We start from the raw sequence: 27,082 nt of genomic DNA on the forward strand, positions 1-27,082 counted from the left end.
CCTTAGCAATCACTCCTTTTATTGACAAATGATATTCTATTGTATGACTAGACCACATTTTATTTGTGTATTTATCATTTGATTGACGTTTAGGTTGTTTTCACTTAACGGAAAACATGAATAATGTCATTTTTACTTGAGTAACAATTGTTGGTTCCTATGCTAACTGGTTAACCTTTTTAAGAATTGCCAAACTGTTTTCCAAAGTGGCTGCACCATTTTATATTCCCATCAGAAATGTGTGAAGGTTCCACATTTTCACCAATATTGATCACCTGCCTTTTTGTTTATAAGCATGTTAGTAGGTGTTAAGTGGTATGTGTTGTGGTTTGGATTTGCATTTCCCTATGACGAATGATGTTGAGCATCTTTTCATGCGCTTATTGGCCATTTGCACATCTTCTCTGAAGAAATGTCTATTCAGATCCTTTGCACAATTATTAACTGGGTTATTTATTTCCTTGCTATTGAGTTGTAACTATTCTTTGGATATGTCAGATACAAGTCCCATGTCAGGCACATGATTTGCAAATATTACAACAGGAACTATTTCAATATGGCTCTGCAACAGAATTTTTTACCTAACCAATACTCCTTTATCACACGTAAGTAAAGTATCAACATTCTTAGCCCATATTTAGGTTTCTCTACTTATCTTAGGAAGGAATTTTTTTAAAACATTTTTTAAATTAGTTTCAGGTGCACAAAACGATGTAATAGTTAGACATTTATCATTTATATCCCTCACACAGTGACAACCCCCTCTCAATAATGTGTTTTGACAGTTGGTCTATACATTGCATTTTGTCTTATGTCTACTAAATATTTTCATGTCTACAACCATACACCCTAATTTTTAACGCCATTTATTTGTTGAAGAAACTGGATTCATTGTGCTATGGAATGTTTCATTTTAAGTAATATAATTTTCCCATTGTATTCTGTATTTCTATAAACTAGAAGTTAAATCTAGACATTGATATACATATATATATTACATACATAATATATATATATATATATATATATTGTATAACGCTTTATAGGTAGTGCTATATCTAAACTCCCTATAATGGGCTGAATGTTGGTATTCCCCCAAAGTTCATGTTGAAGCCCCAGGGTCCAGTGTGATGGTTTTTGGAGGTTCTTAAGACCAAGTTGTTGCAAATACCAACAGTTTGTTTCTTGTTATTGCTGAGTGGTGTCCCATGGTATGGATGTACCATGGTTTGTTTAACCAGTCACATATTGGGAGACATTTGGGCTGTTTCCAAGTTTGGGGTTATTACAAATAAATCTGCTGTGAACAGTGGTGTATATGTCTTTGTGGGGGAAGCTGTGTTTTTATTTCTCTGGGATAAGTGCCCAAACGCTTGGGAGTATGGTAAATGCACGTTTCGTTTGCTTAAGAAACTGCCATCATTTTTCTTGCTGATGCTTAAATTATTGTTTGCTAGTGGAAGACTTTTAAAGTTGCTGCCTGTGTTCTGTTGACATGACCCATTAGTCTTTTCTAGCTTCATTTTTTTTCTTATTTGAGAGGACATCCCAGGCTCCTCTTGTATATTTCCAGCCTTAAAATTGAGCTGTGTTACCTTTGACTCTTCTTCTCATTGTCCTTGACAATGTGAGTGGGAAGTACTGGGTAAGCAGCAGACCTGCAATCCATTTGCCCCTACTCCTACTCAAATCTTCTTGTAGTATTTGCTGATAATATTTTCTAACGGGAGAGTCCTTTTTATAGGAGCACATCTTGATGGCTCAGGATTGCTTATAATGAACAAATCAGAAATCTGTAGAAAATGTTACTAAGCCAAGTATCTGAGTTCCTATTCAAAATAGTCCCTTCTGTCCCTTCTGTCTAAGTGACATGACCTCATGCATCATTTAGGGACCTCATGTACTACTCATCTATCGCTAGTAGGGTTATAGAATGATAAAAATGATTCTGGAAAAAAACAGTTTGACAGTGTTTCAGTCTGCTTGGGCTGCCATAACAAAATACCATACACGGAGGGGCTTAAACAGCAGACATTTATTTCTGACAGTTTGGAGGCTGGAAGTCCAAGATCAAGGTGCTGGGCCATTCAGTTCCTAGCGAAGGCCCTCTTTCTGGGTTGCAAATGTCTGCCTTCTTGCTACGTCCTTACACGGCCTTTGCCTGGCCCACACATGCAATAGGGCAGGGCTGAGAAGGAGAGTCTTCTTTTTACATAAGGTTATGAATCCCATCGGGAGGGCCCCACCCTCATGACCTAATCCAGCCCTAATTGCCTCCCTCAGGCCCTATCTCCAAATACCATCACATTGGGGTTAGAGCTTCAACATAAATTTTTGGGACACAAGCATCTGGTCCATAACAGATAATTTCATATAAACTTAAACATATACCTACATTATGACCCAGCAATTCCACTCCTAGGTATTTACCCAAAACAAAGAAAGCATATATTCTTAAAAAAGACTTGTATAGGGTATTTATAGTAGCTTTATTCATAATAGATAAAACTGGAAAAAACAATAATACCTATCAATAGGCTAATGGGTAAACCAGTTTCAGCATATTATTCATTGCATTCATCTACTTGGACGGCTATAACAAAACACCATCGACTGGGTGGCTTGCACAACAGAAATTTATTTTCTCACAATTCTGGAGGCTAGGAAGTCCAACATCAAGGTTCCAGCCAGTTTGGTTTCTAGCGAGAACTCTCTGGCTTGCAGACGGCCCACCTTCTCACTGTGTCATCACATGGCTTTTCCTCAGTGTGAGTGCATAGGGAAAGAGAGAACTCTCTGGTGTCCCTTCTTATAAGGGCACAATCCTATCAGATCAGGGATGTCTGCATCCAAACTTAATTATTTCATTAGAGGCCCAATCCCCAAATACAATCACACCGGGGGTTAGGGCTTCAACGTATGAATTTTGGAGGGACACAAACATTCATCCCATAACTACAAATTATCTAAAATATAGCACAACGACAAAAGATATAAAAGACACGATAGAGACATTAACCAAAGAGAAGGCCTGAAATATGTTTCCAAGAATGAGTAGGAGGCCATGTGTATGGAGATAATTGTTGAGAATTTTCCAGAACTGATGAAAGACACCCAACAAATTCCAAGAAAAATAAAAGAAAGGAAAGAAGGAAAGAAAGAAGGAAAGAACTCACACCTAGACACATACCGAAGACATAGAGAAGAGTTTAAAAGCCATAAGAAAAATAAAGAGAGGTTATCTTCAAAGAAGTAACAGTAAAACTAAATTCAGACTTGTCAATATCAACAATATCAAAGTGGAATGGTAGCTTTAATGTGTTGAAAATATACCTACTAGCTTGGAATTCGATACTCAGCAGAAATATTTTTTATGAATGAAAGAGAAATACATTTCAGACCAACAAAAGACAGCTTGCCACTAGTAGACTTCACTAAAAGCAGTTCTAAAGGATGTACTTCAGTATGAAAGGCATGATCCTGAATGGAAGGTCTGAGATGCAAGAAAGGATGACGAGTAAGGAAATTGGAAAGCACGTAGCTAAATCTAAATAATCATGGATTGGATAAAATAAACAATATTTGTTGGATTAAGAAAACTACAGCATCAGACAAAACAACAACAATGTGTATGGCAGGATAGCCTTCAACAAAAAGTGATGGATCAATTTGATACCTGTATAGACAAAATAAACCTCGACCACATACAAAAATTATCTTTAAAGTATTATAGAACTAAATTTAAGAGGTGAAACTATTAAACTTCTAGAATAAAATATCAGAAACATTTTTCAGGAGCTTAAAGCTGGGCAAAGATTTCTTAGAAAGGATACAGAAAGCACAAACCATAGAATAAAAAACTTGATAAATTAGATGTCATCAAAATTTTACATGTTTGCTATTCAGAAGACATTGTTAAGAAAATGAAAATATAAGCCACGGACTGGGAGAAAATATTTGCAAAACGTATACATGATAAAGGACTGGTATGGAGAATTAATAAAATAACTCTCACAACTCAATAAAAAGAAGACATGCAACCAGATTTTTAAATGACCAAATATTTAAACAGATACTTTTCTAAATAAGATAAACAAAGAGTAAATACATGAAAAGCTGCTAAAAATTGACAGACACTGGGGAAATGTAAATAATCGTGGCAGCATCACAAACAACACAACAAGAATAATTCTCACAAATGGAATTTTGACTGAAAGTAGAAAGACACCAAAAATGCATAAATGATTCCATTTATACAAAGTTCAAAATAGATAAGACTAATCTATAATATTTAGGGATGCATACACAGCAAATAAATCTCTAAAGAAAAACAAAGAAACATGGACCACAAATGTCAAGATAGTAATTACCTCTAGGAGAGGAGGGAAGGGGTGGGAGAGGGGGAGGCATACAGAGAGCTTCCGAGGAACTGGCAATATTCCGTCTTCGTCCAAATGATTCTTTAAATTGTACATATATATTTTCTGCATATGTCCTATCTTCAATCAAAGTATTTTAAAACCATTATCATATAGATTGATGAATGGAGAGAGGAATGGATACGTACAAAAATGGCTTTGAATGGAAGGGGACAGGAGGTGATGAATGGAGTGAAGGATGGGATAGACAGTGGATCCTCTGGTTCCCGCAGAATGTAACATTTGCCACAATGTTTATCTTTAAAAATTTTAGTGTTAGTTCAAGTTATTTTCATCTATGACAAATTTGAAGCCAGATTATTAGCCTCTAGGTAGAAAATCTAGAGCAGAAAATGTCTCCTTTGGGCCGGATTATAGATACCATATGCAGAGGTGAAGGAGCATAAATAGTGTAGAATTATTTTGATATCTACACATTTTTACTATTGAAAACAGCCCAAATTTCCATCAGTAAGAAAATGTTTTTAAATTGTGGCACATTCATACAATTTTCTGGCTATTCCATCCGGGCGACATTCTCTTTGGGTGCTGGCTAGCCTTGATTTTAGTTTATATGTAAACAACTTGATTCTGCTTTTAGAAGTGGCGGCAATGCCCTCCTGTCATAGCTAAGTGTAAGATGGCCATTGTCCTTAACAGAGAAAGAGAATGGACTTTGGTATCAGACGGACTTGATGCTAATCTTACCTTCACCAGTTACTCAGTTTCCTCCTCTATAAAATAATGATAATAATCCCTACTTTGATCTATTATCAAAGTACAATGCTTGCTCCATGCCACGCACTGTTCCAAGCCTCTCCAAACATTAACTCATTTAATCCTTCCACCCCTCACCCCTGAGTTAGATACTATTATCTAATGACGGAATTGGGGCACAGAGAGGTTAAGTGACTCGGCAGGCCCACACAGCTGGGGAGTGGAGGAGTGTATTGAGCCGGGATTTGAACGCCTAGTGTCTGGCTGCAAAGCCTGTGCCATCCAGCGGAAACCGAGCCCATCCCCAGGCCTGGCCCCCGACGGGGACTCTGCACACGGCGACGGCAGTGCGTGCAGCGTTGGGGTGGAATCTGGTCTTCCAGTAGCCTCGACTTTTCCAAGTGGCGTGCGGCTGCCAGGGCATCCCCGGAGCTGGCGACCCCGCCCCGGAATCCTGCGACGGAGGGAAGCGGGCTCCAGCTCCCAGCATTCGCCGCCGGGGGGCGCTGCCGCCCTCCTCGGCCGCTGGCGCGCTGCTGGCGGTCCCCGCGGTCCCTGCGGCCCCACGCGCTGCCTGCAAGATGTCGGTGCGCCGTGGCCAAAGGCTGGCGGGGCCGGGGACCCGCCTCTCCTGGCTGCTGTGCTGCAGCGCCCTGCTGTCCCCGGCCGCGGGCTACGTGATCGTGAGCTCGGTGTCCTGGGCCGTCACCAACGAGGTGGATGAGGAGCTGGACAGCGCCTCCACCGAGGAGGCAATGCCCGCGCTGCTGGAGGACTCGGGCAGCATCTGGCAGCGGAGCTTCCCGGCCTCGGCGCACAAGGAGGACGCTCACCTGCCGCCCCCCGCGGGCACCGCCCGCGCCCGGCCGTCCCCCGCGCCGCCGGGGATGTTCTCCTACCGGCGCGAGAGCGGCCCGAGGCTGCGCCCGAGCACCGCCCGCTTCCTGGCCCACGCCAGCGCCTGGGGCTGTCTGGCCACGGTGTCGGCGCACGAGAAGGTAAGCCATCCCGCAGGGAGCCTGTGGCAGGTACCTGCCTCGCAGTGGCCTGGCCCCCAGATGGCGCGCCCAGGGGACAGCAAGATGCTAGCGACCACTCACCTCCTCGGATTCAAGCCTAACAGATGTGCCCAGTGGGCTGGATTGGACGGTGGGCACCCTATAAATAATGGAACCAGATTGTGCTTAGGTTCTCCGGGCAAAGTGGGGGTGGAGGGGAAGCGGGGGCTGACAGCCAGGCTTCCTGCCAGGTGGTTGGGGACTGAAGCGCGCACCCCTAGAGACGTACGAATAACCAGCGCCTGACCAGAGACCTGGACAAAAGAAGCCACTTGATGTCCTTCAGTATCACAGAGTAGGCACGGATCAGCCCCGCCCAGCTCCCAGCGGCCGCCTGTAGACCCGAACTTCCCTGTCACCTACTGACACCGAACTGAGTTGGGGGGGACTGGGAGAAAAACATCCCCAGGGCCTTGGGGTAAATTTTACATCTGAAAAAATGGAACTCAAGAATTTTTCTGGAAAGGAGGCTTTGAGTGCCAAGTGTGTAAATGCTGGAATGAGCTGTTATCAGCTGCAGATTTTATTGTTCAGTTCACAAATATTTTATTTGCCTGTTAGACATGATTCCACCTTAGGCTGAAATGACATGGATAAATGATGAGATTGTAACATTCATTAGTATACACCCTCCAGAATGCTTTTAGGACGTTAAGATAGATATAAAAGGGTTTTTCATTTGTTTGTTTGTTTTTGTTTTCTAGGGCAATGCAAAATAATAGGTCATGCAAAATAATAATAATAATAATAATAATAATAATAATGTTTTATGTATAGGTTCTTGCCTCAGCCATGGTTCTCAGCAGCTCTGACACCGTAGCCAAGTCACTGAGTTCTCCACTTTGCTTTCCTCATCTGTGACATTAAGTGGTTGACTAGGTAGTTTTGAGGGTGCTTTTTAGCTTAAAAAATTATCTAAGTGACAACTTTATTCTGATTATGGTGATGCTCTTAACCTGTTTCACAGAGGTAACCAAATAGTTTTCCATGGTTACATCTTATGCTCCTAAGATACACCTTAAGAAGATATCAAGCTTAAATACGAAGCTGATCTTGGTGTAAAACACAGATTGTTTCAAGCCATCAAAAGTACAGTGCCAATGTATTCAAGGTATTTTGACCCTTGATATCGTTTTTGGAGATTTGTTAGTAGTTCCCCTTTCCGATACTGATATTTAATCCAAACTCAATAAATTCAGAGAACATTTACCACGTGCCTGCCCTGTGTACAAAGCATGACTCTCAGCAATTTATGACAAGCTGAAGAAGAGAATTTGTGAATGAATTTATATTGCCATTTTGGAGGACTCTTTTATATTGTGGTTTTTTTAAAAGATTCAAGCCGTCCCTTATCACAGTTCTACAGTCTTGTCAGGCAGCACTTCAAAGACAAAGATGGCCCCTGGGTTCTGAGCTAAGTCAGAGTGAGAGCACTCTGTAAAGGGCAAAGCTTCTGAGATGGGGAAGCCGGACCCAGCAGGGCTTGGGAAGACCTAAGAAATATTTGTCTATAGGTCTAAGAATTTCACCCACTCTACTAGATGACCAAAAATTGGTATAACACATGTCTGAACTTCCTTTGAAGCTAACAGGATGAGAAACCAGTTTCCCATAAGGGGCTGAATTATATAACAAAATATTATTGATTACAATCAAAAAATATGACTAATCCATGAGAAGTGGTGCGGTCCTAAAAGAAGCCATAATAGAAAGTTCTTGGAATTCAAAGACCAGTAAAGATGTCAAAGCTAAGACTTGAATTCTATCCCCAAAGTTGTCAGAAACTTGGGGGAGGTAGTGAAGGCAGTGGGGCTCCCAGGGGCAGCTTGTAGGAAAAGTATTAGCACCCCTCCATAAATTTCATCACCCCTCCCCCCAAATAACTTCTGATTTAATAAAGTGAATGTGTTGGCTCTGTACTTGCAGCTTCAAGAAGAACCCCCCAGGGGTGGCCGGTTAGCTCAGTTGGTTAGAGCACAGTGCTAATAACACCAAGGTTGTCAGTTTGCTCCCCGTGTGGGCCACTGTGAGCTGCGCTCTCCTTAAAAAATAAAAAATAAAAAAATGTATATATACATATACATATATATATATATATGTATATATATATGAGAATAATCCCGTAATCATCCCCCCGAAACATAATGTCACCACGAAGCTCCTCTGTAGAAATGCTGGAGCTACCCCTGGGTAAATGGGGCAGATTGGGAAGCACTGTGCCTTACTTTACTCCCTGTCAGAACCATGGTGATGCCATGCTCCCTTCACATCCCTGGTGCTATGTTTCCTGGCCACAGACACAAGCTAAGCTCCCAACTCAAGGCAATCCACAAGCCTGCATTGAAAAAACGTTTTTTCCTGTGTTAGATCCCAGGCCTGCCATTTGGGAACTGCGTGCCCATCAGCGATGGCCCCTTGAACAATAGCACTGGGATTCCTTACTTCTATGTGACACCCAAGGACCCCGTGGTGGCCAATCTGATGAAGAACCCCGTGGCCTCGCTCCTGCTGCCGGAATCAGAAGGAGAGTTCTGCAGGTAGGCAGGGATTTGGCCTCCCCACACACAGGTCCTCTGCATAAAGCAGAGAGGCCATGGGTGGGTCCTCTCTGAGTCACATGACTTCAACAGGGCCCTGACGTGCAATGTGCTGTCTTCACCGACTTAAAGTGGAAAGCGTAGGATACCCTTGGATTTAGATCAACAGAATTCCACCAGTCACCAAGCTGTGTGAATTGGGGCAAGGTACTTGACCTTTGAGAGCCTCTGTTTTCTCATCTGTAAAATGGAAATAATAATCTCTACCTCATAGAGTTGTTGAGAGGGCTAACCTAAAACTAAAAGGCCTTTCAAAGTAAGAGGCAACAAGCATTTATTTGAGATCAGTAAGAATTGCTATTCTGGACACATTGATTCAGGCAGAAGCCCAAATCGGATTCTGATTAGGAGACAAAGGCAATGGGTATTTATGAGAAAAGGAAGGGGAACAATTACATCAATAGAAAGAGAAGGCATTTCTATTGGTGCAGGTAATGTAACATCACGACGTCAATTCTAAACAGTGTTTTTATTTTTCGGTCTAGTAGTCATAATAACTACTTTCTTGCTATCTCTGCAAACAGTTCTTTGGGACACCATGTTGCTTCAGGCCCAGTTCAAAGATTATTTTGCCCTGTTTTAACATTTCAAAGGTTTGAGGCATAAGACACAGAAGGCAGTTCCTCTGGGATGTCAGCTCCGACTCCATCTTAAAGTAGCTCTATCTATCTATCTATTTGACAGGAGGGTTGGAAATATTTGCAAAATGTCTTGGACAATACTTGGTGGGAAAATGGCAGCTCTTGTTACAGAAAATGGTGGGGGGGCAAAGGTGGGGAGGAAGTTGAAGAAAGAGCCAGTGGTTTGTTTCTGAGGCACAGGCAGCACAGTGACTATTTGTTGTTTTTCAAATTAATTGCTACCCCCCTTGGAGAGATGTGTGCAATAAAGACCTGAAATCCTTTCATACACTTTCTCAAAAAGTCTCTAAAAGACGTTCAAGCACAAATAGAGCACTGATCCAACCCCTTTGTCTGAATTCAAAATGTAGAGCTTGAAATCAACGCCTGCCAGGAGACATCTGCTCCGAGCTAGTGTGGGGGCTCCAAGCGAGCCCCACCACCACCACCAGGAGCAGCAAATGCAGCAGGCAGCCTCAGGGGAGTCCCTTAACCCCCAGGAACTCAGTCACTTCACCTGTAAAATGTAGTGACACTTTAGGAACTCGAGTAAGATTCATCCCAGCCCCAAAATTCTATTATTCTTTACACAGAGCATGAAAAACATATCAAGCAAACAAATTTATTAGTTCTTAGGAGGGACATGGTAATAATCAAAATAGCAATGCACTGTGAAATTCAGTGTGGCTGAGACGCTGTCACTTCCCCTTGGGACGCTGACAGTGAGAGACTTCAGAGGTCAGGAGATAGTCCAGCTGACCTAGGTCCCTACTGGGTATGGCAAGAAGCCAGGGAAAGGAACGTTTCCTTTCTCGTGGAATATTCTCCTTGTTTTTAGCCAGTCAAACTTGCTGTTACTGGAAGTATATTCCCAGGATACCTTTCTAAACGTCTGAGGTGTTCCTATTTGGGCATCTCGAAAGCAGTCATTATGCTGGAGCCTGTTGATTTCAGAACCCAGAGCACACCTGCTCCTGGAGACAGGCAACAGAGCACAGAGCAGTGAAACAAGCTGCTGCGGAGCTCGGGTGGTGGAAAGAATCGTCTACTGGAAGGTCCCAGGCAGACAGCTGCGGGTCTGTGCGGCTAGGGACGGGCTGGATTTTCCCTGTTTCACTCTAAGTGGAGAAACAAAGCCAGAACAGGGCCTTCCCATGTGGTGTGTCCCAGGGCCCCTGTGGACCAGGGTTCATGTGAGCCATGTCGGGGCTAAGGAGCCTTAAACCAAGGTCCGACAGGGAGGAAAGCAGTGTGGCCGCTGAGCTCTGAGACGAGAAAAGGGGCGCCTTCCCAGGCCTTTCCTGTACTGCCCACTGGGTGATTCGCCTACCAGCTGCCTTTGCATCCATGGGGGTTAGCCCTGGTTACTGCAGAGTCTGCACTGGCACAGGCTGGTGAGCTCCACCTCCACCTGCACCCACAGCCCAGGAAAAGGAAACTGTCTGACAAATGCCAAAGACAATGTAGGCCCTAAGGGAGAGGGATGCAAGGTTGAGTCGACTGCACAGGCAGGCCGGACAGGCCCTCTGTACTTTTAGAACTTCATTTGGTGTGCAAGACAATTGTATCCATACTGTTATGTGTTTAATAAGCAGATAGATGATGGATAGATAATAGATACAATGGATGGATGGATGGATGGATGGATGGATGGATGGATGGATGGATGGATTAGATAGATGATAGATAGATAGATAGATAGATAGATAGATAGATAGATAGATAGATAGATAGATTTGTGTGTGTGTGTGTGTGTGTGTGTGTATACTTTCACACATTCAACAATTATCTATTCTGACAACATACACTAAAGTTGCCCCAATTGATTTCCCTAATCTCCTCTTTACCACCTTGAGCTCATCCTCAATCCCGCAGCCAAAGTAATCTTTCAAGACCCAAATCCAACCCTGGGAATAACAAAACCCTTGATGTGACCTAGGAGGACCTGTAGTGCGCTGATCCTGGGCTCATTGACTCCATATTTTATTTATACCCTAGTTGTGTTCAGTTGAGAGCTTTAACCAGAAAGCTTGTCGTAATCAAAGCTGATATATGTGCTTGGCATGTAGCTAGGAAATACTCTTTTGTTGCCATATAATTATTGACCTATAACGTCCTGTGAGTCTAAGGTGAGTTTGAGTGTCGGTTTGATACATTTATATATCTCAGTATGATTACCACTGTAGTGTTAGCTAACATGTCACACAATGATCAGTTCTTTTTTGAAATGAGAACATTTAAGATCTAGCCTCTTAGCAACTTTAAAGTTTATAATACGGTACTACTGACAGAATCACTGTGCTGTGCACTCATTCATCTTCCCAGTGCAGGTTTGTGCCCTTTGGCCGACATCTCCTCATTCCCCCCGACCCCACCTGCCCCTGGTAAGCGCCACTATATTTGTATGAGTTTGGCTTTTTCAGATTCCACAAGTAAGTGATACCATACAGTATTTGTCTTTCTCTGCTGAGTTATCTCACTTAGCACAATACCCTCCAGGTTCACAAAATGGCAGGATTTCCTTCTTTCTCGTGGCTGAATAATATTCCATTGTATGTATAAGAAATGCCTTTCACTCAGTCGCCCCCAAGTGTATGTTGACACATATATCTCCCCAAATTCATCCTTAGGTCCGTTAACTGGCCTGTGTACTAAAGGGAAAGTTAGATCACAACTGATATGGGTAAGGACATTGAGTTTCCAAAAATAAACATCTCAGGAAGTTGAATGATGAAGAAAATACACAGCAGATGTTGTTTCCTTAACTGAAAATGGGAGAGGCCAATATGTTGAGAATAATGAAAGCAAGAAATATGTCTGCATACTTTATAGCTTCACAAGGACCTTAAAGACTTTTTATTTTATTTTATTTATTTATTTATTTTTTTTAAGGAGGGCGCAGCTCGCTGTGGCCCATGCGGGGATTGAACCGGCAACCTTGGTGTTATTAGCACCACACTCTAACCAACTGACCTCCCCCAAAACGTTTTAAATGAATCTGTAAAATTCAACGTGGCATAGTCCATCCCATCTAGTTATGGATTTTTCCCCAAATGTTTCATCATCCTGATCCTCTAGTCCCTGAACTTCCTGTCTCTAAAGTGTCACAATAACGCTACCGGATTTAATTGGACACAGTTGTCCTGACTCCCACCCCAGGGCACATTGAATTGGCTGCTATTACTCTTCCCTTTCTCCTGGGGGAAATAATTTGGAAAACAAATCTGACAGAATAATAAGTATATAAAAGTGCCTTTCAGTTCTGCAAAAGGACCAGGTTAGTTTCCCTGAGACAAAGTCACCAACAAAGTTCCTGAGGAGAATGAACTATCTGATCCACTTAGTGCGTCACTTTGGCCCTTGGTGCACTGGAGAGGGCAGGGGAAGCTGTCTGAGGGCCTTCTGGGTCCACGGATTAGTGGAGGGAGGATACTCCCAGGATGATAAAGACAGAGGAGGCGAGAGCAGCACATCCAGATTGATACAGGAATGTTATAAAGTGGAACTCCCACAAATTTAGAGTTGGTAGCGTGACTCTCAGTTGCGTGGAGACAGGATGAGAGGGCCATGTCATAATGACCTGCACAGTCTGGTCCCTCCCCCAGCCCAAGGACCAGACCTCTTAGGGGACCGGTGTTCCTAGTTTGAAAGAGCTCCGGGGCGATTCTGACACTGCATTGGGGTAATGAAGACATTGAGTGGATCTTATATGCATTTCCTGGATTTCCGGCAGATGCTTGCTGAGAACTGTGGTCTGGCCACCAGGAAGGCTCGTGTCATGTGTAAAATAAAGTCAAGATTACAGCCTAAGAACCACAGGGCAGTGGCTTTTCCACCTTGTGTGACGTTACTACCCACCCAGACCACAACCGACAAACGTGTCTTGCCTAACTTTCGTTAGTTTATTTAAAGTCTGTTTCATTCCATTATTCTGTTTGCTCTTTAGTGCTGTGACTTCTTCATTTAATTTATTAGGTGAATTAGGGACGGGAATCTATTTCCTAGCTCAGGTGAAGGTGACAAATTCGGAATAAGCTTTCAGTTTATAAGATTCACCAATTATCAGCAACCCCCTTCTCCCTCATTTTCCTCTCACATGTGAGATGATCCTGCGACTACGTGAATTTATGCTCAGACCACCAGTTGTATGGACATTCAATAAATATTGATTGACAAAGAAAGCCCACCCGAGAAATTTCCCTTCCATTGAAACACCTTTCCTTACGGAGCTTACAGGCTCAAACACCACGGGTTTTAGGGTTTGCATCTTCCTGGCGAGCCCTCAGGAGCTCTTCTACTGAGTGACGTTCTGCTTGATGGTATTTGGCTCAGCTTTCATTCTGAAGATCTGGACATAAAAGTAATCAAAAGAGGCTTTCCCTGAAATGAAAAAGTTTCAATTGATAGTTTGGGCAAATGCTGGGTTTCTAGGTAGATCTAGTGGATGATCAAGAAAGGAGGATCTGAAAACATTTTTTTCCCCTCCTCCCCAAAACATTTTTAATGAAAGATTGTCGTGGATGGTGCCCTGGCTCACACAGCCCCCGTTGCTCTCCCAGGTTGAAGGCGTCTCACCCAAGCTTGAGCAGCAGCTCTCATCAGAGCTACTGACCCGGCCTCGGAGTGGTCTGGCGTCAGAGGACAGACAGATTCTAGTGTGTGAGCGAATCTAGTTTCTGATGGAGCAGTGCCAGACCATACACAGACTGTAGCCCAGTGGGTGTAGGAAAGCCGTGGAAGCCGTTCCAAATGACGACCTCTCGAAATGACTTCTTGGAGGGGTTCATATTGCGGAGGCAATTCAACACTGAGGAATGACACATCGAAGAAGTGGTGTCACATCGAAAGTTTGGGACAATATGCTTGGACATTGATTCCCGCCCTGGCCTATAGCAGCCCCTGCATTTTACAGGGAGTGACAGGAGAAGAAACCGCTTTGATGAAACAGGATCACAAAGGGGATGGTGTTGGTGGGAGGGTTGGTTTGCCTTTATGCCATGAGTACAGGGTAAGCACTTACTGAGCACAAATAACTCAGTTAGTATGCCCTGAGTTTAATCATTGCTTCTGTGCAGAAAACAAAGAGAGTCCAGAAATGTAAATGCCTCGTGGCCACTCGTCTCTCCACCTCCGTCTTTTTGGCAGAAAAGACACTGTTGAATGATAGATGAAAACCTCAGCCCACAGAATAAGTGTGCTTGCAGGCGCTTGCTGATAGCCAAGATGCATCTCTGTCTGCAGCCTGTGCACCTGAGACGTGGTGTGCCTTTCACAGTACAGGTCCCAGCCCTAATCAGAGAGAGAAGCTGAATTCCATCTCTCTTCACTGAAGTTTGTTCATTCCCCTTGAAGGCAACATATAATTCTTCTAAATAAATTGCTCTCTGTCCAGATTCGTGTTACCTCTTCTCTTTTGCCCACATATCCCTGTACTCCTGAAGCTAACAGTCACCTGAGGAGCTTTTGAAAGATCTGTCTTGGAAGAGGAGCAAACTCCACAGAGAGAACGCTCACCGCACAGGTGTTCAAGCATCTCTTCCATCTCCCACTCGTCTGTGACCAGCTCCCATAGCAACCTGCAGCCACTTCTCTCTCCCTAAATTTGCTCTAGCTCCATTAAGCCTTGTCCCCAAAGCTCCCAGGGGGTCCATTTGATGACCCACTAATTATTCCAGTTCCTCTTTCCTCATACAACCACTTTCCTGCAACTTCTGATACCCTCTCCCCATCCAGTTCACAAACATTTTCCTCGCCTGTTAGACATGATGCCATCTTGAGCTGAAATGACATGCATTAGTGACAAGGATGCAACTCGCATAAAGTACTCCCTGCCTGGTGGCTCAGGCAGTTGGAGCTCCGTGCTCCTAACGCCAAAGGCTGCCGGTTCGATTCGCACATGGGCCAGTGGGCTTTTAACCACAAGGTTGCCAGTTCGGCTCCTCGACTCCTGCAAGGGATGGTGGGCTCTGCCCCCTGTAACTAAGATTGAACACAGCACCTTGAGCTGAGCTGCCACTGAGCTCCCGGATGGCTCAGTTGGTTGGAGTCCGGTCTCTCAACCACAAGGTTGCCGGTTCAACTCCTGCTAAAGGGATGGTGGGCTGCGCCCCCTGCAACTAACAAAAGCAACTGGACCTGAAGCTGAGCTGCGCCCTCCACAACTAAGATTGAAAGGACAACAATTGACTTGGAAAAAAGTCCTGGAAGTATACACTGTTCCCCAATAAAGTCCTGTTCCCCTCCCCCAATAGTCTTTTTTTAAAAACAAAATAGATAAATAAATAAAGTATACCCTCCAGAAAGCTTTTAGGGTTAGAAGGCCCTTAGCCTCTGGCGATCACTAGTCTGTCTTCCGTCTTTATGGATTTGCCTACTGTGGGCATTTCATATAAATGAAATCATACAATATGTAGTTTTGTGACTGATTTCTTTCACTTAGCACAATGTTTTCAGGGTTCATTATGTTGTGGTACATATCAATACCTCGTTCCTTTTTATGGCCAAATACTATTCCATTTTATGACTATATCACATTTTATTTATCCATTTTTAGTCATCCACTCATCAGGTGATGGACATTTGCTTTCATGTTTTGGCTATTAGGAATAAGGCTGCTATGAATATTCATGTGCAAGTGTCTGTATGGACACTTGACGTCTGACAATTAAGTTCGCGAACTTGTTGCAGTGATGTTGCTAACCATTTTCGATATCCGAGGGATTATTCATTATGAATTTGTACCAACTGGACAAACAGTTAACCAAGGTTACTATTTGGCAGTGCTGAAAAGGCGGTGTGAAAAAGTTAGACGAAAACAACCTGAACTTTTTGCCAACAATTCATGGCTCTTGCATCACGACAATGCACCAGCTCACATGGCACTGTCTGTGAGGGAGTTTTTAGCCAGTAAACAAATAACTGTATTGGAACACCCTTCCTACTCACCTGATCCGGCCCCCAATGACTTCTTTCTTTACCTGAAAATGAAGGAAATATTGAAAGGAAGACATTTTGATGACATTCAGGACACCAAGGGTAATATGATAACAGCTCTGATGGCCATTCCAGAAAGAGTTCCAAAATTGCTTTGAAGGGTGGACTAGGCGCTGGTGTCAGTGCACAGCTTCACAAGGGGAGTACTTCAAAGATGACCGTTGTGATATTCAGCAATGAGGGATGTAGCACTTTTTCTATCTAGAGTTCGCAAACTTAATTGTCCGACCCTGTATGTTTTCCATTCTCTTTGTATAGAGCTAGGAGTGAAACCACTGGATCATGTGGTAACTCTATGTTTAACCTTTTGAGGAATTGGCTGTTTTCTTCAGTGGCGGCACCATTTTATATTCCCATCAATAACGTACAAGGGTTCCAGTTGCTCCACATCCTCACCAACACTTGTTATTACCTGCCATTTTTATTATAACCATCCTAATGGATGAGAAGTATTTTACTGTGGTTTTATATGTATTTTCCTAATGACTGGACATGTTGAGCATCTTTTCATGTGCTTATTGGCCATCGTATATCTTCTTTGGAGAACTGTTTGTTCAAACAGTTTGTAACAAACAACTGTTTGTTACCCATTTTTAATTGGATTATTTCTCTCTTTATTATTGAGTTGCCAGAGTTCTTTATATATTCTGGATCTGATCCTTATCAGACATATAATTTACAAATATTTTCCTGATGCATTTTTATCTAATTATCTCTTCTTTTGTCATTGGAAGAAACCGAAAAACTAAAGATTCAATACTGACGTTCTAGTTGTGTATATTCTTGGTCAGTGCCCTTTTGCTTCCACTCAGCTGGGCCTCCTCTATCAGAAAAGCACATAATTGAAGAGACTTTCTTGAGATAATACAGAAGTGTAGCCAAATTATCTAGTGTGTAGAAATAGAAAGAAAATGTCTGACCAAGAAAAAAGATTTTAATTTATTGGATTACAAAGGACTTTGAAAGGGAAAGGGGTAATTCTAATAATGTAAAAACAAGGTAGAGAGAGACTGATAATGAACTCAATTAAACATTAATTAAATTAAGCATATGGTCTGTAAAAGAACATGCTCAAGAAGATATTGATGAAAATGAGACTTTTTTTCAAATGGTATTTATCGAACAATAACTGTCTCCTAGGCATGCTGAGTTAAGATTTAAAGACACAAGCGCTCCTTCCTGCTTGTTTGTCACCCGTCGTTTGAACTGAGACTGCAAGATGTGACACATGACCGTGTGTATAAAAGGTCACTAACTGTTAAAGTGACACCTCTCCGATAGGGGAGACGAGTAGAACTCCACCCGGTAGCTGTGATCCCTACTGTCGTGGCATCTTCACGTCCCCTCTGTCCACCCGTACACCTCTCCATCATTTCCATCTCATGTAACTCAACCTGACCTTTCCTTCAAAAATAAGGCGCTCACCTCCTGAAAGTTCCTTCCTTTACCTCTCTCTTCCCATCTTAAGCCTGTGTTCAGTTTTCTAGTCCTAGTAATTTGTTCCCTAGGATGCATTTCATTTTCTGTCTGACTCTCTTTCTTTCTTCTCGCACACGCGGAGTGACTAGGCTCAGCCTCCTGGGACTGCCCTGTCCTCAGCCCCTCCCTCTGAGGAGCCAGCCAGGATGGGGATGTTTGCACGCTCCTCCTGTGCTGGTCCTGGTTCACTCACCACTTCTTCTCTGCCTTTTTCTCCTGCGCCCTGCACAGAGCGGGCATAGCTGAGGCTAACCAGCCTGCAGGCAGTATGATTCACAAAGCAGCAAAGCTTTCCCTGTGAAACAGGACGAGACTCCAGTGGGCTTAGAAGTAGTTACAGCCTGGAAGGGCCCTAGCCACCCACTCCCGCCTTCTGTTTTACAGGCTAGGAAACTGGACCGAGAACTGGAAGTCAGAAAAATGGATAGTCCAGTGTTTTGTCTCCATAACCGTCCACTCTCTCCACCGCACAGTCTCTGCGGACAGGTGTGATCCTGGCACGGCCCCCCTCCCTCCACCTCCTGCTCTCCCTGTAGCTACCGTCTTTCCTTTCCAATGAAGGACGCGTCCGGGTTCCAGACAGCTTCCCCTTTTTTCAGTTCATTGTTTGCTGCACATCTCTGAGCAAGAAATCAGAAATCAGTAGGATTTTGGAAAGGACAACTGAACATGCAATGCAGGGGTAGTATCATTAGATAATGTTATGTTACATGTTAACCTAGAGAGATCACGCTAGAATCCCTAGGAATGCAGGATAAGGAAGAAAGCAGAGCACATCTGGTCTATGCAGCAGCTCTACAGGGAGTTGCTGTCCTGCTTTTCATATATGTCATCCAAGGTGAGGCGGGGGAGCCATGGTGACTCTAAGAAGCCAGAGCTGAGTAGCAAGGACCAAGGACAGGGTCCCGGCCATGCCAGAGGAATAGCAGACGGAGCTCGGTGGAACTTGGAAGTGGCCTCAGAGTAGCACCCAATTACAGGCCAGCCCTGTAGCAAGACCCTCAGACAGGTGAGCAGCTGCCAGGGCACCCAGCCCTCATCCCGGAAGATCACCAGATCATGGGGATGACCTGCAGCCCCCAGCCCCCTGGGCACGTGACTGAGGTTGGTTCTGGGACCCTCTGGCGGGCCATAATGTAACTGAGCCGTGCTTGAGCAGCAGCCTGAGACCAGGAGAGCCGCCAAGTCGGCTTGTAAAATGCAGATTCCTGGGCTCCAGCAGTCTCTGAAGATGGGGGCTTGCAACGTACACTTTGAAGGAATAACCCAGGAATTCTTACAGCATACTTACATGTGAGAACTAGTATGTACGTTAGGGGAAAAGAACTACTGATTTGATTTCATTGGTTTGAATCCTAAGCCAGCAGTTAATATCTGCCTGCCCTTAAACAGCTTGCTTAATTTGCCTGGGCCGCTATTTCCTTGCTCCATTTCCTTACTCCTAAAATGGGAGTACCATGCTCACAGTGTGTGGTGGGAATTAAATGCTTCAGTGTGTGAAGTTTCCAGCACGTGGCCAGGACGAACAAATGGTAGCTGTTGTCACTAAGAGTTGTTTCCTCTATGCAGAATTGGGGGTGGCAGAAACAGGAAGAGGAGGTGAAAAATGATAGTGCCCTTTCACATTTTATACTTCATCAGCATAATAAGAATAATTTATTCAGCACTTTTCTGTGCCAAGTGGTGTTCGAAGCGTCTGATATATATAACCCATGTGATCCTTATAAAAGTCTCATGAGATAGGTACTATTGGTAGCCCCTTTTTACAGATGAGGAAACTGAGGCACGGAGGGTGTGAAAACTTGCACAAGGACCCACAACCCAAATTCTAATGGGGCTGGGATTCAATCCCATCTGGGCCCCTTGGCCCTGGCTGTTAACCCCTGCACCCCTGCTTCCCCATGTCAGCTGCATACTGGAGGCCGTGAACTTCTCCAATGCCCTTTCATACAGAACTAATTCAGAAGCTACAGAACCTACAAAAATGTAGATGTATTTTTTAAGTTGTTTTAAGTTGTTCAGATGCAGTTTCCATCGTATGAGTTGCACACGACGGCATGGGGCAAGATCTGAACTTGTCTTAAACGTCTTCATACAGGTCCATGTAGGCAGCCTATTGCAACAAAGCATTCACTTCAACACCCACTGGGTCACGAACCATGCTGTGTACTTGCCGGGATGACAATCTCCACCGGTGAGAGGAGGGAAAGGATATAGGACACATGTGGGAAAACTTCTGCAAGCCAGATGTGTTCAATGCTCTGGGGGACACTGGCCTGCAGATGGTTGACAAGGCTCTACCAGCCCCAGAAACACTCACGGACAAGCTCATGGTCTCCTCACTCTACACGCTTTCCCTGTTCTACCCCACTCACTCTCACATACCACCCCTATGTGCCAGAGACCCCCAAACAACATTCCCCACTGAGACCTCCCATCTGAACCCCAGACATCAAGTCCAGCGGCGTCCTCCTCTCCCAGAGGGCTCCCCATGCACTCGGCTATTTGGAACAGACCCTCAGTTGTCACTCTTGGCTCCTTCTCCCTCTTACAGCTCACGGCCACTCAGCAAAATTCGACTGGTCAACTTCCCAAACCTCGCTCCAAGCTGACTACCTCTCTCCAGCTTGCTTCTCTCCACTGCACCTGGGCCAGATGTAGTGTCTCTGTCACTCACTCACTGTTGCTCACCTGTGTGCTCTTTAAGTACTCCTGACTCTTTAAAGACTCTTTGGATCCCTGCTTGCCCCGTTCCAACTCACTCTTCCTTCTAAAGTCGGAGGGATCTTTTCAAAATGCCCATCTCATCCTTCCACTCCCTTGCTGAAAATTCTTCAGGGCTTTCCCACTGCTCTTACGATGTCATTTTAAAAATCTCAACATGGCCTGCGAGGCCTGCATGGCCACCGCGAGGCAGTTCTCATCTCTCTGACGTAACACTCCCCCTGCCTTCGTCCTGGTCCCAGTTGTCTTTGGCTCTTTTCTGCCTGGAGACCTCTGCCCACGCTCTTCCGTCTGTCTAGAGTGAGTTCCCTGCCCCTCTCTACCTAACTGATTCCCACTCATTTTCCATGTTTCCGTGTTGATGTTATAATATGGAAACCCGCCTATGTTTGGAAGGTCAGGAAACAGGCAGGTTTCTGTGTTATAATATTCAGATATTATAAACCATTAATTGTATAGCACGCTGTCTGATGTCTGCCTCTCCTCCTGGGAGCGCAAGCCCCATGAGGACAGGACTGTGTCCTCATGGCTCTCTACCAACCCCAGCAGCTAGCACAAAGCCTCCAACATAACGAAGCTAAACATTTAGTGGTTAAATATATGGAATTTTTGAGTCCACCCTCGAGGGATGTAATTTTCTATTGCTGCGGTGACAGTTTGCCACAAACTTTGCGGCACAGAACAGCACAAATGTATTCTCTCACAGTTCTGGAGGACAGAAGTCTGAAATGAGTCTTATGGGGCTACAGTCAAGGTGTTGGCAAGGCTGGTTCCTTCCGAGATTCTGAGAGGAGAATCCATTTCCTTGTTTTTTTCAGCTCCAAGAGGCCACCTACATTCCTTGGCGAGTGGCCCGTACCTTGCTTCACTATAACCGGTCGCTTCCATTGTCCTACAGCCTATTAGTCTGATCTTCTGTGTCCCTCTGTAAGGACCCTTGTGATTACATTGGGCCCATCCGACAATCCAGGATAGTCTTCCCATGTCAAGATCCTTAATTTAATCACATCTGCAAAGTCCCTTTTGCCATGTAAGGTAACATTCATGTATTCTGGGGATTAGGTTATGGACATCTTCTTTTGGGGTGGGGGATCGCCATTCAACCAACCACAGATGGATGTACCAGTTTAAATGCATTTGCAAGTGTAGATAGAAACACGGTAATTTATTCTAATGTATGCTAAGGCTGTCTTTGGCATTTTGGGAGTCGTGATTTCTTGCTTTCAAAATATAATATTAAATGGCTCCAACATATTTGACATTCAATTGATGAATGTAAATTTTAACATATTCACAGCATATGAAAATGATAGAGAAATGTGAAAAATTCAGAGAAAAGGGTTGTAAATTGAACTGTCACGCTAAACCCTGACTTGCTTGTCAGAGTGAACTGTTTCTGGCATCCTAGCTTCTCTCCTGCCTGGAAATGGACCTGGTTCCCCCTTTTGCATGTCCTGTCCTTTTGTGTGTGGCCAGCTCAGGTCTATTGAATCGCAAGATTTGATACTGGGTAAGAGAAAATTCTAGCCCAAAATGAGTAAAGAAATGCAATGGAGCACTCTTTCCTCTAAATACCTATGTCAACGCCTTCTGGACAACACAAATTTCACTTTAAGAATCTCAGAGAGCGGTGACTGGATGGCTCAGTTGGTTAGACCTCAAGCTTTGAGCAACAGGGTTGCCTGTTCGATTCCCACATGGGCCAGTGAGCTTCACCCTCCACAACTAGAGTGAAGACAATGAGCTGCTGGTGAGCTCCTGGGCGGCCAGATGGCTCGGTTGGTTAGAGCACGTGCTCTCAACAACAAGGTTGCCAGTTCAATTCCCACATGGGATGGGAGGCTGTGGCCCGCCCGCCCCCCCCCGCCGCCCGCAACTAGATTGAAAATGGCAACTAGACTTGGAGCTGAGCTGCACCCTCCACAACTAAGATTGAAAGGACAACAACTTGACTTGGAGCTGATGGGTCCTGGGAAAAACACACTGTTCACTAATAAAGTCCTGGAAATACACACTGATCCCCAATAAGGTCCTATTTCCCTTCCCCAATAAAATCTTTAAAAAAAAAGAATCTCAGAGAATGCATGGGTAAGTACCTTGGTACCTTGACCCAAGGGTTGGGAAAGGCATCAACAACTTAAAAATGGACAGATTCGTCCAGAATCACAAAAATCAGAGGCTGGGCGCGTCTGTAGACAAAGACAAATACTTTCATAGTTATTCTGGAACAGACTGTTTTAAAAATTAGTTTGTGTGACCTTAAAATAAGAAGAAGTGACCACCACCCGGCAATACTGGCTGGGGAGGATGCCATGTCAAAAATGCCATCCCTTTCTCAGATAGGTTTACTCAGGTGATAAGTCAGGAAACTACTGTCTACCCAACGTACATAGATTGCTCTGCTACATTGGACAGAAAACGTGGGTGAGGTTCCCATCCACAAGGCAGAATGATGGGAATTAGTGCTCAGTAAGGCTGGGTAGACTTATATTTGTTTGTTTCTCTTACACCTCGTGTGACAAAGAATGTGACACTGGCTGGATGAACAGCTGACTGAATGCCCAACAGAAATTGCTTAATAGGGTGGGGTTTAATCTGAACGCTAAGCAGGATGCTTCTGGTTCCCTGACCCTTCGCAACCCCCTGGAAAGTGGTGGGAACCTGGGAGCCAGCGGGAGGGTTCTGGGCTGAACTGATTGGGAGTTTAACGCAGTGAATCCTGCATGGGAGACAGAGAAAAATTGTCAGGAGAGGCCAAAGCCATAACCAGGAAAATTATGCCAGGGAGGAAAAAATGGGGGGGAAATTCACTGGGACAGTAAGAGGCGTTATACTGGTATGACTTAAAATTAAATTAAGAATAAAATAAAATGTAAAATGAAATAACATAACATAAAATACATGCTTCCCTTAATCTGCAAAGTCCCTTTGCCCTATAGAGTAACAGTCACACATTCTGGGGATTAGGACATGGACATCTTGTGGGGGCATCATTCAACCAACCAGGGATGTAGCCGTTTAAATGCATTTCCAAGTATACATAGAAACATGGTAATTTATTCTAATGTATGCTAATGCTGTCTTTGGCATTTTGGGAGAGTCATGGTATTACTTACTTATAATATAGATGCTTGCTTTTAAAATGTGATATTTATAAAGATGGAGTATGGGACGGTGGACATGGCCGACCTCCTCCATGCTACATACGTTGTCCCAGAGCATGAAGGTCAGTTCTGGGTACCACAGTCTAACAGGGAAATAGACAAACCAAAAGCAGCTGGACAGGTGAGGAAAACACAGCCTTCGGAAATGCATAAGTGATTTTCTGTGGGTGTCCCAGAGTCTAGCCCAGAGAAGGAGAATTCTGTTTGTTCTGTGTTACCTGGGAGGGCAGAAGTCAAACTGGTGTGTGGGAGCTACAGAGACCCCACGTGTTCCTCCCTGCTGCTACCTTCTTCCTCTCACCCTCAGCAGTGTGTGGATAACCTGTCCTACTCAGCAGCAAATGCACCACATCCAGTCCCCATTCTGAGCTTCCTACCGTGTCCTCCTCTTGCCCGAGTAACCCCTCTGCAACATGCTTGGACCACATGGAGGCAGTCAATCCCTTGCGTCCATCACCGTGTCACCCACCACCCATCAGTGGCTCCTGGGCCCCTTTCTCTTTGCCCAGGTGAGACTCCGTGGTCTGTCTTTATAATCACCTCTGAGACCACCTGCACCTCCTCTGCCCCTTTCACTCTGGAGCTCCCGCTTGACTCTTTAACACCCAATCCCCTTAAACCCTGTCCCCTTCTCTGTTCCTGCACCCAGAGGGCTCAGCCCGTGTGGCCAGGCTGACACCTCCACTTTAAACTTACGGCAGAATCCTACCATGAATTGTCAACTAGAAAAATCCTTCCTTTCCCCAGTAAGGTCCCTCTCCCAGCCTCAGTTTCATGCCTACTTCCCTTTTTTCCACACCAAAGCTACTCATCCCCTTCTAGTCTCTGTTGCCTGTGACACCCACATTTCTGCAACAAAGTACAAAACCATAAGAGGGAACTCTCTCCTCTTCCTCCACTAAACCTGTAAATGTACCTACGTCTGCCCCAGGAGGTCTCCAATGGGAGGTGGGGGACGCCTCCCCTGGGGGATATGTGGCCATGTCTGGAGATGCCTTTGCTTGTTACAACTTGGGAGCGGGAGTGCTACTGCAGAGCCTAGGGACACTGCTAAATATTCTACAATGTACAGAACAGCCCCCACCACAATTATCCAGCCTCAGGCATCAGTAGTGCTAGGCTAAGAAACTCTGGTCTGTACAACTGCCCTCCATTTACTACCTGACTGTATACATCAGAGACCAAGCTCAGCGGCATGTCTCGGGGTTCTACTACATGTTGGGGGGACACTTCACTGAGCAAGATAGTCCCATGCATTACAGGACGTTTAGAAGTCCCTCCCCCTGTCCACTAAGTGCAGGTTGAGCCCCCAATCCAGTCACTGTGACAAGACAGATGCCCCACAGGTTTCCAGTTGCCTTTTAAGGGGCAGCAGCCTCTCCTGGTTGAGAAGCACTATGTGTGGCTGGTAATTGTCCCAGTCACAGGATTGGGTGGCCTGGTGTGTTGAAATTGTATCCCTGTCTGTCAGGGCTCACATAAAACCACTTTTTTCCCCCTGTATTTTAAAGAATCAGAGTAAAGTTGAACAAATCTTTTAATGTCGTTTGCTCAGTATGCTTATGTATGTTGACTTAACTTCCTCCGTTTTAAAAGAACATCATGTAGTCTTTCTTCTAACATTTTCTTTACCACGGACACAAATACATAAAAATAATACAGACCTGTAAATATACTCACCAACAACACAGAAGGTGTTTGGGAAGGTTGCATGTATATTGATTAGAAAAATGCATCCCTTGCGAAGCTTTTCGAAAATTGTAGCTCATAAAAATGTGAGTATAAGAGAAATTGTAGCAAAGGGGGATTGTGTCTCTCAAAGGAGATTAGATATTTGGAAGGAAATCTTGTCATTTGATTGGAAATAATTTGAGCACACAATCACTGTCTTCTTGTTTCCTTTGTGACACCCCAGGTCCTCTAAGCCACTTTTTCCCCACTGGTGTCCTACTTGGCAGCATTCTGGAACCCCAGTATAATGGGAACAGTACTCCCTCATGGATCCATGCCAGTGGGCAAGAAGCCCACTCCCCCAAAACAGACCCTTTTAATATTTGGTCCCTGGCTCAAGATATCACATACCATATTAGGCTCTGCTTTAGGAAAAAATAAAGTAAGAAAAGGTTAAAATAAAAAGAAGTGCCAGGCTGCGTGCGCAAGCATTACTGCCAGCAGGGGAAACAGAGCGGTGACTCAATGTAACAAAATGAACGTAGCCAGGGACCAGGAGGGGGGAGGGTGGTTCCGTACAGGTCCTGCCACGCACTACAGAGGGTGAGTTACCCTCTGGGCTCTCCAGGTGGCCACCCGAGCACAATGGGCTTTTCCAGTCATGCCCTTGAGTCACAAGGTGCCCACCCTGGATGGGCACAGGCTGCAGGCCCCAAGGGCAAGTGAAACGGGGAGAAATCCCTGAAAGAATGTTTTTTGACCTGAAAGGAGACGGAAACTGCAGGTCAAGGCCCTCAGTCCCCAAGGTCGCCCTTTACAGCAATACTCAAGTAAAACAAGCTCTCACCGACCATGGGGGGGGGACGTTTCCAGGGGTTCCCAGAGAAGTGCTCATGATTCAGGTGGTGACTGTCACCCCCTAGCACTCATCCCCTTGCCCTCAATCACCTCTGGATGTCTTATCACTATGTCTGTGGTTCCTGTTGCCTGCCACGCAGGGACACTGGATGTAACCAGGCCCCCGGAGGAGAGTGGGGAAGGGGGTGCCGCTCGGCTTGTCAAGTAAAACACAGGGTGCCCAGTGACATTTGAATTTCAGATAAACAAACACTCTTTTTATATAAGTATGTCCCAAATATCATCTGGGACATATTATACTGAAAAACAGTTGTTGTTTATCTAAAATTCAAATGTCACTGGGCACCCTGTGTTTTTATCGGCTAAATCTGGCGATTCGAGGAACAGCCTAGGACAGAAAGCCCCTTGTCACCCCTGCTCCCGTCACTGGCCACCTCACCTCAGGGATGGAGGGTGCCTCGCTCACCTCCCGCCTCCTGCCATGCCGCTGGGCAGCCCCTCCAGACTCCACGTCCTTCCTTTCCTTCTCGGAGTATCAGTAACCTCCCAAGTACAGCAAACCCAACCCTTGTGCGTCTGCTGCCTGCAGGAACCCAGCATCCACTGCCATCAGGGAGGACACCATTTGCAGGACTGCACACACATAACTCCGCTTCTCTCCTCCCCAACCCTGGCCTGGGGTGCACCTGGGGCGGGGGGAGTAACGCGGGTCTGGTCTTGCCATGAAAATCAAGCTCACAAAGCGCTTTCCTGAACAAAAGAGCAGCTCTTTCTGAGATGAAT

The 27,082-nt window shown here is 44.8% G+C and overlaps 1 protein-coding gene across 1 annotated transcript in view; it reads left to right on the forward strand.

Moving 5' to 3' along the window:
* Positions 1 to 5,659: 5,659 nt before the first annotated feature.
* Positions 5,660 to 27,082, forward strand: part of CREG2 (cellular repressor of E1A stimulated genes 2) — a 29,229-nt gene continuing 7,806 nt past the window's right edge. The window contains exons 1-2 of the mRNA XM_033125650.1: positions 5,660 to 6,133; positions 8,561 to 8,730. Of these exons, the coding sequence (XP_032981541.1) occupies positions 5,717 to 6,133; positions 8,561 to 8,730 (587 nt within the window). The 5' untranslated portion in view covers positions 5,660 to 5,716. The remainder of the gene's footprint in view (positions 6,134 to 8,560; positions 8,731 to 27,082) is intronic.

Source organism: Rhinolophus ferrumequinum, chromosome 13, assembly GCF_004115265.2.
Source record: "Rhinolophus ferrumequinum isolate MPI-CBG mRhiFer1 chromosome 13, mRhiFer1_v1.p, whole genome shotgun sequence".
Taxonomy (NCBI): domain Eukaryota; kingdom Metazoa; phylum Chordata; class Mammalia; order Chiroptera; family Rhinolophidae; genus Rhinolophus; species Rhinolophus ferrumequinum.